Source organism: Electrona antarctica, assembly GCF_951216825.1.
Source record: "Electrona antarctica genome assembly, chromosome: 9".
In the NCBI taxonomy this organism is placed as follows: domain Eukaryota; kingdom Metazoa; phylum Chordata; class Actinopteri; order Myctophiformes; family Myctophidae; genus Electrona; species Electrona antarctica.
Genome location: NC_136790.1, coordinates 51,716,215 through 51,734,290, shown reverse-complemented (window position 1 = coordinate 51,734,290; position 18,076 = coordinate 51,716,215). Strand labels below are relative to the sequence as shown.

The following is an 18,076-nucleotide window of genomic DNA, read 5'->3' as shown; positions in this document are numbered from 1 at the left end:
AAAAGTATTTTTTTAATTTATTTTATTTTTTACATAATAGGTAGTTAAACAACTAGTCGACTAGTCAACTAGTAAACTAGGCAACTAGTCAACTAGTAAAAATGACTAGAAGTGAATGCACTACTGCTGGTTGCTGACTATATTTTAATTGTCAGCAAATTGTAACATCATTGAATGACACGTGAAAGTTATCAGCACAATTAATAAAGCAAAGTGCAACAGAGAAAGTGCAGCTCCTGACCAAGCAAATTAATGAGGTGACTGACTGCTGGTTTATCAGAATAACAAAGCCAGATCAAACATGGTGTTACTGATATGGAGAGGAATGGACCGTATATATAAGAGGCTTCTGGCCTTCAGTTAGCTGTACTGAGGCAACATGGGCAAGCTTCTCATCTGCGTTGGTAAGCTGAGACATTGTTGTTGAGAAGAATTCCCTGATTTGTTTTTTGTTGTGGAAATTAACCGTAACCGTTAGATTAACTTTGAAATGGAATGTGATCATTGCTTTCAAATAAATTGTTTAACATCATGCATATATGATGCATGAAGGCTAAACACTTAATAGTATTATATTTGTATTCATCCTATAGCCAAAAAACTGCAGTCCAATTGAATAGTCTGTAAGGTAGCCTACAACATGTTGATAGTATAGAAGTATAGAAACATTTGCAGTGCATGGTTGGAGGTGGTCTAGTGGTCTAGTATACCCTTCCACACTAATGTAGATCTTGGTGTTCAGGTATAGGACAACTTATTTAAGCTCATAACTGTCATGATTAATGACCTGCATAAGCATATTGATCTCCCCCCCTCTCTTTCTCTCTCTCTCTCTCTCTCTCTCTCTCTCTCTCTCTCTCTCTCTCGCTCTCTCTCTCTGCTTGTATCTCTCTGTCTGCAGGACTGGCTCTCCTGCTGCACGTGCAGCTAGGTAAGACTTGGTCCATTATGGTTACGATCGAACAGCTGAATAAATAACAAACAAACAAGGCCAAAACTTTGTCTCTCGTGCCGCCGTGCCTTGCAGGATCTTCCTACATCCTCTCCTGTTACTTCACCAGCTGGGGACAGTACCGTCCCGGTGCGGCAAAGTACTTGGTGAAAGACCTGGACCCGTGTCTCTGTGACATCGTCACCTATGCCTTCGCCTCCATGAAAGACAACAAGATCACCACCTTCGACTGGGACGATTTGAAGATGTATGGCCAGGTCCAGGCTCTCAAGAACCAGTAAGCGAGCGCACACGCACGTACGCACACACACGCACGCACGCACGCACGCACGCAAACGGCCACACTCACATGCGCACACTAGGGCATTCACTTTTTTACATTTGTACTAGTTGACTAGTTGTTGCCTAGTTTACTAGTCGACTAGTCGAGTAGTTGTTTAACTACCTATTATGTTTTTTTTGGAAATAAATATTTGTACATTTAAAAACGGTGTATATTGGTGACTATAACTATAATCTACCTGATCTTGAGGCCTAAAAAATTAATCTTATCAACTAGTCAACTAGTCAACTAGTGGATTTACTAGTCTTCGACTAGTTGCTTAATGCCCTAGAGCACACACATGCATGCACACACACACACACACACACACACACGCTCAATATCTATATAAATCTATATAATCTTTCTTTTTTTGTACTTTTCGACCTTCAGGAACAGCAACCTGAGGACCATCCCACGCACGCACACACGCACACACGCACGCACACACACAGGCCTCAGTTATCACAAAATGACATTCTCATTTATGTTTGTCCCTTCAGGAACAGCAACCTGAGGACCATCCTGTCCATTGGTGGATGGAACTTTGGCACCGCAAGGTGAGCATATTAACCATAGAGTATATATATAATAGAGACTGAACTGGCGCGAAGCTCCGCCCCCCCAGCTATTCATGTCAGTGGAAGTTGCTCAGTGGCGTTTTGAAGCACCCGGAAGACTGCCGGAAGTACCGTCTGAGAATGTCTACTTCCGCATTTGACCACCAAATTTTGGTGGTCAAATGCGGAAGTGCAACCGGGCGCTCAATGTTAAAGCCCAGCGGCACGGGGTTTCCCGGTCATGAATCCACGGGTCCGCCTGTAGTCCCTCCTCCTACCACTAGGGAGGAGAGCTTCAACGTTGGAAAGCCTGCCTGCCCCCTTGATATTAACCCATTTAGACCTGGAGGTATGTATGGTTATTTAACCCATTTAGGCCTGACGTCTTCTGAAAGAATATATATTCAAAGATCTGCGCCACATTTTCACGATTTCTCAAAAATACCAGACCTACAAGCTCGTAGCGTGCCACTCGGTGGCTGCGCTATGAGCTTGTAGATCTGCTATTTTTCAATAGCTAAATAATGTTTAGTTAAAACTCCAAAACGGGTTCCCGTCCAGAATGGGTACCAATGGAAATATTGATGGCTCCAGGGGCACGGTGGCACAGTCGGTAGTGCTGTCGCCTCAAAGCTAGAAGGTCCTGGGTTCGATTTCCGCTCGGGACGCTGTTGGGCGCTGGCGGCGTGTCCTCTCCTCCGTGTCATCAGTGCCCATACCCGAGGCGGGGTTGGCGAAAGAGCCTTTCTGTGTGGAGGGCCTCACAAAAAACATGCAGTAATCCTAGTCACTAAACTGCCTCCCCCTGGCCAGCTGGGGCACCTGATGGAGGGGAAAGGAACTGTTTGGAATAACGTGTTCCTTCCACGCTACCACTACGTCCAACCAAACTCCCCCCTGTCAGGTGTAAAGGAGCAACCTGGACACTCATGCATGAAGGAAGCATGAGTTCAAGTCTGTTGTTCTCCCAAGGTTGGCGGAGGGTGTGTAGAGCCCAGGATCACAATAGATAATTGACACAGGGGTGAAGAATGGGTTATAAAATCGTGGGATAAAAAAAATTATTGATAACTCCAGCGACAGGAACCTCAGGAACGGGAAAGAGCACTGGATTTGTATGACTTCACTATTCTCTCTCTCTCTCTCTCTCTCTCTCTCTCTCTCTCCAGGTTCACAACCATGGTGTCCTCCGCTGCTAACCGTAAGACGTTCATCGACAGCGTGATCAAGTTCCTGCGTGGGTATGAGTTTGATGGCCTGGACATCGACTGGGAGTACCCTGTCGGACCTACCAAGGAGACCTTCACCATCTTCTGTCAGGTCGGCCTTGCGTCATGTTATTTTTTGTTTGTTTTGTAATTTTTTACATTTTGACAGCATACAGTACATTGTGCATGCATCAAGTGTCTTCTATCCTAACATTGGGTCGTAGTACGCGCCAAAACAAATATAGACAACATTTAAATCAGCGCCAGAAGGATAACTAAAAAACATTAAAAAATAAATGGAATAAACAGCAAACAGAAAGAGAGAAAAAGAAAATGAAAGAAGAAAATTGAAAATAAAATAAAGGGGGGTGGGGGGGTTGTGTTAACAGAAATACATTTTTGTTTATGTTTTTGCCTTGCGTCATGTTAAGCGTCATGCCCAGCCTTAAATTATTACCCCCTCTCTCTCTCTCTCTCTCTCTCTCTCTCTCTCTCTCTGTCTCTCTCTCTCTCTGTCTCTCTCCCCCTGCAGGAGGCGGTGGCTGCCTTCGAGGCTGAAGGTAAGCAGACCAACCGTCCTCGTCTGTTGCTCACCGCTGCCGTCTCAGCTGGACAAGGAAACATTGATCCCGGATACGAGGTGCCCCAACTCGGAGCGTCAGTACACACACACACACACACACACACACACACACACACACACACACACACGCACGCTGAGCCGCAGCCGTGCAGGCGGGATCATTTGATTCGTTGATTTGACCCACCAATCCAACACACTGATGCAAGTGTGGGAGGCATTGGGTCCCAATTTTTGGGATCGAACCCCCGACACTCCCAGTTTCAGGGCGGACACTCAAACCACAAGGCTATACCGTCTGGTCCACAGTCTCCACACTGAAGCTAAAGCGTTATTCATAGTCTAATATTTTCGGTGGTGATCGTGACCACCGAACTACAACATGACGTCACAGAGCCGCGGTGAAGAGCAAACCACCGTTCTCCCCCAGCCCTTCTCTCTGTTTTTACTCACCACCGCTCCACGTTATTACAGCTCCGGTGGTCACCTCACCACCGGAGCGGTGGTCACCTCACCACCGAAAATCCAGACTATGAATAGGCCTTTACAACACACTTCTGTAAACAAAGCAGCAAAACCCCTGCACTTCTTTTACCATGCAGTACCCTGGACTTCTTCAATGTGATGACCTACGACTACCACGGCTCCTTCTCCAACGCGCTGGGAGAGAACAGCCCACTGTACGCGGGCTCAGCGGACACCAAGTTCTGGCAGAAACAATTCAACGTGGTGAGTGATGAGGTTCCTCTCTCTTTACATGGTGATGAGGTTCCTCTCTCTTTACATGGTGATGAGGTTCCTCTCTCTTTACATGGTGATGAGGTTCCTCTCTCTTTACATGGTGATGAGGTTCCTCTCTCTTTACATGGTGATGAGGTTCCTCTCTCTTTACATCGTGATGAGGTTCCTCTCTCTTTACATCGTGATGAGGTTCCTCTCTCTTTACATCGTGATGAGGTTCCTCTCTCTTTACATGGTGATGAGGTTCCTCTCTCTTTACATCGTGATGAGGTTCCTCTCTCTTTACATCGTGATGAGGTTCCTCTCTCTTTACATCGTGATGAGGTTCCTCTCTCTTTACATCGTGATGAGGTTCCTCTCTCTTTACATGGTGATGAGGTTCCTCTCTCTTTACATGGTGATGAGGTTCCTCTCTCTTTACATCGTGATGAGGTTCCTCTCTCTTTACATCGTGATGAGGTTCCTCTCTCTTTACATGGTGATGAGGTTCCTCTCTCTTTACATGGTGATGAGGTTCCTCTCTCTTTACATGGTGATGAGGTTCCTCTCTCTTTACATCGTGATGAGGTTCCTCTCTCTTTACATGGTGATACAGTTAATAGTAAGGGCATTTTATCAGGTATTTGACCAATCTGGGAACTAAATCGTTACCAAGAAATTTCTTCACCAATGTGTTTCTAAAGGTGTCTAATAACATATACTAAAAGTTTGAAATTCAACTCCTGTGGGAAATTGAGTTATTAGCATAATATGTGACCATACCCTTAACATCCTATATAAGGCAAAAAAGTCCAAATTTCATCATTCTTTAAGTAGCATGTGACATATGAAACTAGGGGGTTTTCATGATTCTGAATCCATTCCAAGCATTAGTTTTGCACAAAAAACACTCCTTGGGCTAAATTAGGCCATATCCACTTGACCAAATGTGCTGACCTCATGACGTTTGTGAGGCTGTTTTCCTCCCAAGGAGTGTTTTTTGTGCAAAACTAATGCTTGGAATGGATTCAGAATCATGAAAACCCCCTAGTTTCATATGTCACATGCTACTTAAAGAATGATGAAATTTGGACGTTTTTTGCCTTATATAGGATGTTATGGGTATGGTCACATATTATGCTAATAACTCAATTTCCCACGGGAGTTGAATTTCAAACTTTTAGTACATGTTATTAGACACCTTTAGAAACACATTGGTGAAGACATTTCTTGGTAACGATTTAGTTCCCAGATTTTCATAGATTTATCTTACTATAAAACGATGAATGTGTCCGTGTTGTAAATCAGTGGTTTTTCAACCAGTGTTCCGGGGACCACCAGTGGTCCTTGAGCGGGGTTCCTTCCAGGCATAGGAGGCCTTTGCTATGTTTCACCAGTTTTAATTGAAACGGGCCTCCACCCTCAGGGGGGGCCTCCAAGCTACGACTGACCACCAGACGTCATTCAACCCCACACCACCCTTGGCCCTCTCTCTCTCTCACTCACTCGCTGCCTTGCTCTCTCCCACGATGTTCAAGTTACACCTATTTCCTGTTATTAACCTGAGTAAAATGTGCCGCATTGGGAGGTAAATGGGAGTCACTTAATTGTGAAGGGACGACAAGATGAGGAGAGGTGTTGTTGCTGCGTAATTGTCGAGAGTAATGGCTGCGAGCGATATTGAACAGTCAAAACTAAACTGTGTCAAGACTCAATACGCCTGTATCAACAGAATTATGTCATAGGTATACATATGGGGGCCTCATTTGGTCATGAAACAGGGCTCCAGATTCCTAAGGCCGCCCCTGCTTCCAGGTGGTCCCCACTCCCCACTCCCAGCTAAATGTTGGAAAGTTGGTAACCAAAATGGACCCTTATAGATCCTTAACTCTTGAGAGGGTAAAATGAAACCAAATGGACCCGGAACCCGATCCATTTTGGTTTCATTTTACGTTCTCAAGAGTTCAATTATTGTTAAGCATTACTGCATTACTTACTTTTCAAGAAGTCTACACATGTACCTGTTATCTCTCCTTTTGGTACCAAACATCAATACAGCATGGAATTGTGGAAAAACTTCCATCCAACGATAACAAAATATCCCTTAATATAGTTTTGGGTCTGCGAGGCTAAATGTCATCAAATGGTGGTCCGTGGCTCAGATACCGAATACATAATGGGCCTTGATATATGAAAAGGCCGAAGCGTTTGTCCCCTGTTCAGAAAATGAATTAAAGATGGAGTGCCGTGATTTTTTTACACCCTAAAACATGATCATCAGGTCTTATTGTTATATAAGGAGGTATAATTTTTTCAAAAAAGTGTACAGTATTTGTTAAAATGTTGTTTTTATGTGGGCACGCCCACCAGTTCATTAAGTATGCCTGGTTTTCCTGGTGGGTGGTGATGGGTGGTGATCCACCTGAACTGAAGCCGCACCCACAGCTGTAGTTGTATGATAAAGGGGGAGGGGTTAGGGGAGGGGCTGATAATGTGATGTCACTATATTACTGTTTATTTCATTGGCCCGTTTGACTGTCAAGGGTTCAGCCTCCAGGAAGAAACCCTAAATACAAAGTTAATACACCATTGCACATAAAAACGACTCCAGGGTGTCTAATGTACTGTCACCTCATAGACACATGAAAAACTGGAAAAATACAAAGATTGTGGCACTCCATCTTTAAATGTTTTGAACTGCAGTCTTGGTGTGTGTGACCCACTACCGTTATTTATTTGATATGTTTTGAACATAGCGGTGGCTCAGGGGTAGAGTGGCCACTAGGGGGCGGTGGTGGCTCAGGCGTAGAGTGGCTGGAAGGATGGTAACCGCAAGGTTGCCAGTTCGAACCCTGTGGGCTCCCCCAGAGTTAGTGTTGAAGTGTCCTTGAGCAAGACACTGAACCCCTAATTGCTCCTGATGTGCCGGTTGGTGCCTTGCATGGTTTCCGCTGCCATCGGTGTATGAATGTGTGTGTGAGAATGGGTGAATCTAATGCACATCTATGTAATGCGCCTTGGATAAAGGCGCTATATAAACGCCACCATTTACCATTTGAACGGGTAACGCACCTAAAGTCAGAGCGCGGTGGTCACATGAAAGGGTTGAAAACCACCGCTGTAAATAATGGCTGTATATGATGATGGCACTTGTGTTTCCTTGTCCTCCATATATCCTAGAACTGGACTATGAACTACTGGAGGAGCATGGGCGCCCCCGCCGAGAAGCTGCTGGCTGGTTTCGGCACCTACGGCCACACCTTCCTCCTCGCTAATCCTTCCGACACAGCTGTCGGTGGCCCAGAGCGCGGACCTGCACCTGCCGGACCCTACACCCGTATGATCGGGTTCTTGGCCTACTTTGAGGTATGGGTTCACTGCGTGAAAAGAGCAGTTAACGGGCAATTATGGGCACTAGATTTGCCCGTAAACCTCAAGTTTAGTAATATACGGTAATATACCGGTGTGATGGTACAATTCGGGAGTTTACTGGAGTTTGTTGGAAAGTTTAATGGGAGTTTCCTGTAATATACCACATCCATATTCCATGTTTTTTGTGCAGTGGTTGTCGCAGCGCGGTGTGGAGTTTTTTCCCACCCATATATTAATACACCAATTATTAATGAACACAATAGTGCATATAGCCAACATTAATTCACTTTGTGTGCCGTTTGCGCTTTTGTGACCTCAGTTACACCCAAACAACCATGCAGAACTTTGAACATTCTGTGAATTTTCTGTGGTCTGCGGTTTTCTCAGTGTGTTCTGAAGCCTTTTGAGCTGCAATGAAAACTTAACAGGGAGGAGAGGGGGCCGGATCAGTGGACAAGTGACATCACCGTCCACAGGAAAATTAATTTACAGCACCTTTGTTTTTTGCCTAATAATTCATAAAACCCCGGACCACAGAAGGTCCACTGAATGTTTTTGGGTGCAATTGCAGAAATTGCTTTTTCCACCACTGCGTTGAACCTAAATCTCTATGTACACCTTCATGCAGATCTGTGACTTCCTGAAGCAAGGAGGCACTGAGGTGTGGAATGCCCCACAGGAGGTGCCTTACGCCTACAACAGCACGGTCTGGATTGGATACGACAACGTCAAGAGCTTCCAGATCAAGGTGCAAAATTAGCATTTTGACATGTTTGTCCAGATTTGTAGCTGTTCTTTCTACTGTGGTATAGGCCTACTTTGTGTAAGGGATAATATCTGGCTAGGTGGTCATTGTCGGGAGATAATTCACAGGGAGTTTAACCACCGAGGCGAAGGTTAAACTCCCTGTCGGTGAATTATCTCCCGACAATGACCACCTAGCCAGATATTATCCCGCTTATGGCTACCTAACGTAAATTAATACATTGACCCAAAACACAACAAAAAAGGTATTCCATAAGTTCGCGCTGGCTGCGTCGGAAAACAAGGAAGTGAGTTGATCAAATCGAATCCATTTTCGGGGTTACTGCTTCGTCTATTTCTCGCTGAGATGTTTTCAAAAACATTTTTGAGAGCAATGTTTAGATGTAAATGACATTGTGTGTCACTAGTGTGTGTGTTTACATGGCTGTCATGTTGGAAAAAGCAGTAAATCAAGCGGGGTGCAGCCGCGCAGCTGGTGCTCAGAGGGTTTGATTAGGCAGAGGTCTGTTATACAGCGGAGCGGTCATTATCAACACATAACTCACCTCTGAATTCAGCGATTGACCAATCAGAATCAAGCATTCAACCAAGCCATGTAATAATTGTAATAAACCTTGTTAAACCTCTGCAGACTGACTGGATTAAAAAGAGCGGTTTTGGTGGAGCTTTTGTCTGGACTTTGGCTATGGATGACTTCAGCGGCACCTTCTGTGGCGAGGGAAAATACCCTCTGATCAGCACCCTCAAGAATGGCCTGCATGGAGCTGATGCAGGTAAACATGCACTCTCACACTGTAACCGCAAGCAGAGCCGGATTTACCTTGCTGAGGGCCCCCGGGCTGGAGCAAATTTGAGGGCCCCCCTTGGGGCGTGCGGCGGAGAGGAAAGATTTGGGCTATTTTGTTTTCATTTTGGGGTACCCAGACCCCTAAAAAGAGCAGGCAGGCAGGCAGGCAGGCAGGCAGGCAGGCAGGCAGGCAGGCAGAAGCTCTCAATGGTTTAACCATAATACAACTAAATACAATAACTATATACACATTTCACTTGAATTGGATTTCAATACTATATATATAATATATGCCCAACGGTAAGTCCGCCTCTGACCGCAAGGTTGCCAGTTCGAACCCGGGCTCCCCCAGAGTTAGTGTCGAAGTGTCCTTGAGCAAGACACTGAACCCCTAATTGCTCCTGATGTGCTGGTTGGTGCCTTGCATGGTTTCTGCCGCCATCGGTGTGTGAATGGGTGAATTGATGCACAATCATGCGCTTATATTTCTACACAGACTCCATTGGTGGTGTTGGTAGTACATTGTACTACTAAAGTACTATACTGTACAATTTTGAGGTTTTTTTTTTTTTACTTGCTTCAGTATTTCTTCAATACTCTTACTTCTATCCAACTACACCTCAGAGGATAATAGTGTACTTTTACTCCACTACAATTTTGGAGGATTAAAAAAAACAATTAAATCATGCAAAAAACGACATGCTATAGTTCATGATTTCGGAAGATACAAAAAATAAATAAAATCAATCAAAATTCCTATTGCCATTGAGAATGCATTGGGTGTTTAAGTTGAATAACTCAGAAACTACAAAACATTTCAAAGTAAAACGTTCAAGCATGTGTGCCCACAATAAGCTGAATAAGTGTGAATGGAGTTTCTAGGTGAAAGTGATTTTTTTGACATGCCATAGAGCTGCCATTGAACCCCATTATACATTTCTCAAATTTGAAAGCACTATATTTCTAAAACTATGAAACATTTCAAAGATTCCTTTTCAGGCAAACGTGTCCACCGTAAGATGAACCTAAATAGGTTTGAATGGGGTTTCTAGGTGTAAGTATGTAGGACTAGTAGTATGCCAAAGTTTGTGCTATTGTCATTGTCATTGGGCGTTTAAGTTAAATAACTCAGAAACTACAAAACATTTCAAAGTAAAAAGTTCAAAAAATGTGTGAATGGAGTTTCTAGGTGAAAGTGATTTTTTTTACTTCTTTAGCAACTGCACCATCAATAACTTTGCCTGACTGAGTAAGATATCCAGGCGCTTTTATCTTCCAGAGTAAATACCAGAGTGGGATTTGAACCCACAACATCTGGTTCATGTGGACAGCCACTTAACACATTGAGCTACCAGGCTGTCTGTGTTCTGTCATGGTTTGTCCTCTGTATTATCTGATTAACACCCATGATAACACTTATAAAGCACTAAAGACACCTTTGATGCACAGCAGCAAACACCATTCGTCATTTATATTAGTCGACGAAAACAACACTGCTAGTGTGTACTTGTCTCCATCTCGAGTTCCATCTTTTGACACACATCCTCTCTAAACGCTCTCTCTCTCTCTCACGCAGTCTGCACACCTCGCACACATGCCCTGCCCCCGGTCACCCAGGCCCCACCGCCCCCAGGATCTGGACCATGTGCTGGCAAGGGTGACGGGTCCATCTTGCCGGATCCCAGCAGCAAGAGCCACTACCTCAACTGTAACAACGGAAAGGCCATCGTGATGCAGTGTCCCGGTACCCTCGTGTTCGACGCCAGCTGCAGCTGCTGCAACTGGCCTTGAAGGAGGTCCTCGTGGTTTCACTTTGACTCTGGTTGTTCTCTAGGTTAGACCCGAGGCTGTACAAAATGTCTTGTCTAAATCCGTTTTCTGAAAGACTTTACGTTGTGATATAATCAGTGGTTCTCAAACTTGTCGCGGACCCCCATCTCAAAATATTTCGGACCAGGGACCCCCAGAAACAAAGATCTGAGTTTAAAAAAAAACCTTTTTAACTCAAGACGGGGACAGGCATAATATACTGTATATTCAAAGATTTGCACACATTTTCAGTATTAAAAAAAAAGAAAGATAATCTACAAGCTCATAGTGCCTCAAGTTTTGAATAGTCAAAGTATAAAATAATGGTTAAAGTGGTTCAAATCTAAAGTGACTTTGAGGTCTTATGGGTTAAAGGAGCATTCAGTGATTTGGGTGATTTGAAAAACCACCCAGTCAGCCCCGGTACCAAAATGTGCACATGCACGCACTACAGTGGGGGGAAGTGCAACAGGCCAACAGCATGTGCACCAAGGCCCGCCCCCACTCGATCATGATTGGAGGAAGGCCCCTCTCATCCTGATTGGATGAATGCTTTGCCACCCGCCTCCAAAACTGAATTGAATGAAGTGAATCACTGAATATACCTTTAATGCAAAACCAGGCTCCTATGGCCCATGTGAGAATGAACTGCTCCATAACAAGTCCTTCTAGCAATCACAGGTGGAAATACAATAAACAGTGTCATTCAAATAAACTGTAGCCTTAAAGTTATTTCTCTTTGACTAAAAGATTCCTTTTCAGGCAAACAAGTCCACCTTAAGATTAAACAGGTATGAAAAGGGGTTTCTAGGTGTAAGTATGTAGGACTAGTAGCATGCCAACGTTTGTGCTATTGCCATTGAGAATGCATTGGGCGTTTAAGTTAAATAACTCAGAAACTATACAAAACATTTCAAAGTAAAAAGTTCCAAAATGTGTGAATGGAGTTTCTAGGTGAAAGTGATTTTTTTTACTTCAATGTCCTTTTCTTTAGCAACTGCACCAATCCGAGACCATGGCCTTCGTCATTTTCGAGGATTTGAAAAAAAATGTGAAAATCACTGCGAGACCATGGGCTATAGCCCATGGTCTGGGACGGCATACTATAGCACGCCGGTTTTCATCATTTTTGAGGATTTGAAAAAAAGCCGAAAATCACTCCGAGACCATGGGCTATAGCCCATGGTCTCAGACGGCATACTATAGCATTGAGGATTTTTTTTAAAAAGCCGAAAATCACTCCGAGACCATGGCCTGGGAAGGCATACTATAGCACACCGGTTTTCATCATTTTTGAGGATTTGAAAAAATAACTCAAAACATTTCAAAGTACTAACTTCCAGCACGTGTCTCCACAGTAAGCTGAATTATAAAAAGTGTGACGTGCCACTATCATATACCAATATACATTTCTCAAATTTGAAAGCACTATATTTCTAAAACTATGAAACATTTCAAAGATTCCTTTTCAGCAAACATGTGATGAAGATGAACCTAAATAGGTTTGAATGGGGTTTCTAGGTGTAAGTATGTAGGGCTAGTAGCATGCCATAGTTTGTGCTATTGCCATTGAGAATGCATTGGACGTTTAAGTTAAATAACTCAGAAACTACAAAACATTTCAAAGTAAAAAGATCCAGCATGTGTCTGCACAGTAAGCTGAATTATACAAAGTGTGGTGTCAGTGTATAGTATGTCATATTTTCATGATTTCGGGACACTATGTCAGAGCCAGGACTTGAACCTGCAGCCTCCTGATTCCCAGGCAGCTTCTGTACCCAGTGAGCCACTGTGGATGCACTACTCAAAAGGCCGAATAGATAATGACAGAAGAGCCAGAGACTTGTTTCCATTGTGGTTCATAAACATTCAAACGTCTAGAGATAAACAACAGCAAAAGAAAAAATAGACAAATCTCCTGTTATTTTATTTTTTGTATTTTATTTTTGTATCAATGTTGTTACTCAAAGGGAACAGCGGACTACATTGTGGCAGGTAGCAAGTAGGTCAGTGACTTAGCGCACTGGCTGCATTGTGGGGCCGGTCGGCACAGCCAGACAGCCAATGAAACGAAGGCTTACCTTTGTTGCCAGGCAGTTTTGCCATCTTTTTCACCCAATCAGAATTTTTCACTTTTCTTTGTAGGGGATTTGGAGACTGGAGTTCGATTCCCCCTCATGGAAGATGTATCCATAGTTAAAGTTAGTTATTGATCAGTTAACTGCCTGGTAATGGCATACCTGGATGTAAAATAATAAAATATGTTTGAGTTATAATTCTACCACTGTGTCTGTGACTTATTTCTCAGATTTTCTACCTATACTGCTTATATTTAGTTATGATTGAATTCATGAATTTGGATAAATTCTTTCCATCTAGATGACCAAGTGGGGTCCGGGGACCCTCAGGGGTTCTTGAGGGAGTTCCAGGGGGTCCCCATGCAGCTAAATGATAGTTAGTAACCAAATGGACTCTTATGGGTCTGTAACTCAGAGTGTACAAATGGAACCAAATGGTTCCATTTGTACACTCTCATAGTTAAATTAACATTGATTTGAAAATATAAATTGGGGGACCCAGAGATAGAAATGCCAGAAATGGGGGTCCGTAGACTAATGCATGTAAAAATGGGGGTCCTTGAAATTAAACGGATTGAGAATCACTGCTAGAGCCATAACAAAAATATTCCCTTATGGGGCGGGGCGTCCCTGGCATATGTTTTCAAATGGGGGGGCCGCTGGCTAATTAGTGTCAATTTGGGGGTCCTTGACATGAAAAAGTTTGGGAACCATTGGTCTAGATATAGCAATAGTATATAGTCATCATCATTGCCATCTAGTGGCTGTTATAAATCATCACACCAAAATACTTTTAAACATTTCTGCTGAACTCTTATATACACATACAAAGATAAAGAAAATAGAAATGGGATACAATATATAGTGCAAATGTATCGGCTAGCAGCAGTTGAAATCCTATCCTAAAAATAAAACGAATGAAGAATGTATTGCTCTGTTTATATAACATAATTTCTTTATACAGATGTAATTTGCTGTAAGCAGTGTAGGGGTATAAACAGTGTACACACAATGATTTGTATTCCTTAAGGTGCTTCCATTCCATTCCATTCCTTTCAGAGTCCATTCTCTCTCTATGAAAAAAGTTGTAGTAATTTGTTTTTATCAACACTTGTATGTGTGTGTGTGCGTGCGTGCGTGCGTGTGTGCGTGCGTTCCTTAGGCACAGTAGAGGCGTACAGACAGTTGGACTGTGAGGTGATGTGGCAGCCCTCCTCCTCCTCGCCTCCAGAAGGAGACTTTGACCTGTGCGTCCATGAAGGCAGCCCCCAACGCCTGCACTGCGTCGCCAAGGTCTGCCGCTCACTCACTCGTTAACTAAAACACCTAAAACAGGCAGGGAAAGCATATTGTTTTTTAAATGACCGGTTAGTTTGATTAGAAAGTTCTGCATTGTCCTTATAACTCATGCATCAAATCACAAAACGTGTCGGCTGAGTAGAGATACAGAATGGATTCTTCTAATTATGGTTTGTTTGATTTATTGATTGAATACTTTAATAACAGCTTGCAAAGAAGTACAGAGATACAGATAATGCTAAAAGGATAACACAGGCCTTGTTTCCATTCTGGTTCTATGTATTCAACACATCAAGCATGGGCAGTGTGTGTACAGGTTGCAACAGTGCAAATAAAAGTGAGATTAGACAAAGGTTGCCTGCTAGTGACTGTAACCATGTTTTGCAATTATATACTCTGTTCATCTCTCTCTCTCTCTTTCTCCTGCCTACACATCTGTCAGACCCCACTTCTGCATTGCTGTACTGAAACGTCCCACACCTGTCCTCAGACGATTGAGGGTTGTCTACTCCATGCGGGGCAGGTGCTGGCTGGCCAGGGACATCTGTAGGATCCTTGATGTAGTGGTGAAGCCTGGATGTTCTGCTGCCTTCCACTGATCCCTCCATCTCGCCATGACCCAGGAAGCCTTGGAGGTGTCAGCTGGTGTTGTGTGAAGCAGTTCCTGGGCCTGTGTGGCAAAGGGGCACAGGGACTTGTTGTATGATTAACCCATTCTGGGCGGGAACCCCTTTTGGTGTTAAGGATTATGTTATACTTTAGATCTACAAGCTCATAGCGCGGCACCGAGTGCCGCACTATGAGCTTGTAGATCTGCTATGTTTGGAAAATCATCCAGTCCCTGGAACTACATTTTTAGATGGGGGTCGGCGGTGAAATACAGATAATTCTGGGGTCCATGACATGAAAAAGGTTGAGCACCACTGACATGAAAGCATAGGTCCTCAGGTCTACAACTGTTGAAAATACTAAATAAAGGTGCTTGCAGCAAGCTATACACCTTGAAAAGTACAGTCATGACTCTTACTAAACACTAAAACTCAAGTGTACAGTGTACACTTAAACTGTATGTTGGCTTGTTTACTGTTGAGTGAGAGACCCACAGTTTGGAAAACACTGCATTAGCTGTCTGGGTGTTATAAATATTGATATGAAAATTAAAATTGCATTGCTATATCACACAAATTATGTTGTTGTATTACTGTTGTATGGTAGACAATATATTTGGGTTTCAAGTGTGGTAATCTGAACACAGCGTCTTTACACTCTAGTGAAATAGTGCATTTCATATTTAATGTAAACATACAAAGAGGACTAAGGTGAGGCAGTCAGCAGGTCACAGCACTGTAGGGCTTCGAACCCTATACCCAGGCAGAAGCTCGGATAGTACTCTACCAGTGCTTTTTTTGCTTTGCAACACCATGCCTTTACTTGCATGTGAATTATGTTGTTTTGACTGTAGGCCTACTTATACTGTTCTACATTTGTCTAATAAAACCATTTAACCAACCAAGCCCATTCATTATAACACAGAGATGCTATTAACTAAGCTGTCCTGTCCATGTCAACATGCTCTAGGAGTAGCAATAACAGTAGCCCCTGAATCAATGTACTTAAATGAAAGCACCAACTTCAGTGTTTACTGACTGACGTATAATAACAATATAGCCTCCAATAGCACAGTGAGTCTCAGACTGGGGTCCGGGGACCCCCAGGGATCCCCAGATTGTGTGTTTTGTTTTTTAAATAGCATCAACTAAAGCCACTATGAAGCCTATACACATGATCGGCTATTTGAAACTATGCAATCTACGAGCTTGTTAATCAGCTATTTTCAACAAATCAGACCATTAAACTCAGTAAAATAAATGTTAAATCATGAAATATAACATCGGGTCTTGTGTAGGGTCTAAGGAGTAAACACTGATACAGTGAGTTATTATTTTGTCTGCTGGTTGCTATAAAGGGTCCAGCCCCAATGTACAGTAAGAGTCAGCACAGTACACAATTAACAGATCCCTGACGTCTGAGCTAACACGCTAATTCGATTAGCAGCCCTTCCTTTGTCAAAGACGTGCAAAATAAAAAATCTGTCAATGTATACACATTATGTTACACGTCTTTATCGGCGTTTCTGTGGTCGAGACAATGCATTGTACCGACCTGTCAGTTTCTGCTGCTGCTCGGGACTTCATGTATAGCCTATGACGTAAACATTAAACAGGCAGAGAGACATATATGAATCCAGGCATTAATCTCGTCCAAAAATATATAAAACGTAAACGCCAAAATCGCGAGAGAGTCAGCTATTCATTACAAAATATTTCACAGACCTTGATGTGATTGTTCGCTGTGATAAAGTAACACAAAGGTGATGATGATGATGAGCAGGACAAAATACAACGAGACGAGAGGATAAACATAACTCGAGAGAAGAAGAACAGAGGCATTTGACAGTGACATTAAGAACAGCGCCACAGCCAGCCCATCCACACCCACTTCTTCTTCTTCTTCTAATGGGGTTTATTGGCGGTTGGCATCAAAACTGTGCATTACCGCCTACTGGTTTCTTTGTCTATACTAGAAAAAACGACTACTATTTACATTCCACCCAAAGTGATCCACTTCTCAGTTCTCATGCTAGTGCTACATATTCCACTCTACCCAGACCCAGCGGTCTGAGTGGGTGCAAATCCTTCCCTGAGTGTATTGTCAAGATCCTCTCCGCTTATGTCATCAATGTCCAAAAATCTCCTTGCCGCGTCCAACACCATCTTAATCCTTTCGGATTTCCCCTCTATCCCCGCCGCACAGTTAATCACCATTGCGATAAACGCTAGGAACTTTCTTTTGTCCATACATATCGTGTTTTGTCCATCTCCGTTTGTTTCCTTCTCCATTGTGTGTTTTGTTGCCCTTTCCTCACTTCTCTCCGAGTCCATTCCCTTCACTACCTGAGCATATGTTCCCTTATTTTCCCTACTCCTCTTTGTTTTTACTTCCTTTATCATTCTAGGGCACTCTGGTGCCCCTGCATGATGTTCTCCCTTACAGTGAATACACTCTGGCTCCTGTGAGCTACCGCAGGCACCATTACAGTTTACCTCTCCACATCTCCCACACTTCCTAACTCCTCTGCAGACTGCCGCAGCATGTCCATATTCCTGGCAACAAAAACATCTGAGGGGTCCCCTCTCATATGGCCTGATCCTGTATGTGACATACTCGGCATATATCCTTTCAGGAAGGTCTCCAAAAAAGGTTACACAAACTGATTGTGTGGGCTCCTTTTTTCCATCTCTGAATCGGTGCATTCTTCTAGCTTTGTCAATTATAACTTGATCTAGAAATGGCTCAAGACTCATTGTCACTGGCACCCCACTTATAACGCCCACACTCCTTGACCTACCTGCCATATCGAAACACGTTACCCTGTGACCGTCAAATTCCTTAATGTTCAGCATAGCTGACAGCATCTGTGTTTCTGTGAAACATTCAACCACTACAATGCCACTTCTAGCCACCCTGAAGGATCTAACCTCTCCAATCACTTTTCCAACAAACTTTCCCACACTGTGTTGGTCCCTGAATATCCCATCAACTTTTGTCACCGTCTTCATTCCA

At 43.4% G+C, this 18,076-nt stretch overlaps 1 protein-coding gene across 1 annotated transcript; it reads left to right on the top strand.

Annotated features, from left to right (window-relative positions):
* Window positions 1–379: 379 nt before the first annotated feature.
* On the top strand, window positions 380–11,691 carry LOC306930040 (acidic mammalian chitinase-like; the record flags this gene model as incomplete). The annotated part of the gene is made up of 11 exons (XM_079510781.1): window positions 380–404; window positions 902–931; window positions 1,028–1,229; window positions 1,778–1,834; window positions 3,004–3,154; window positions 3,575–3,699; window positions 4,225–4,351; window positions 7,523–7,708; window positions 8,343–8,462; window positions 9,111–9,252; window positions 10,843–11,691. 11 exons carry the CDS (start codon window positions 380–382, stop codon window positions 11,055–11,057), a joined length of 1,380 nt encoding a protein of 459 aa, XP_079366907.1. The 3' UTR covers window positions 11,058–11,691.
* Between the last annotated feature and the right edge of the window lie 6,385 nt (window positions 11,692–18,076).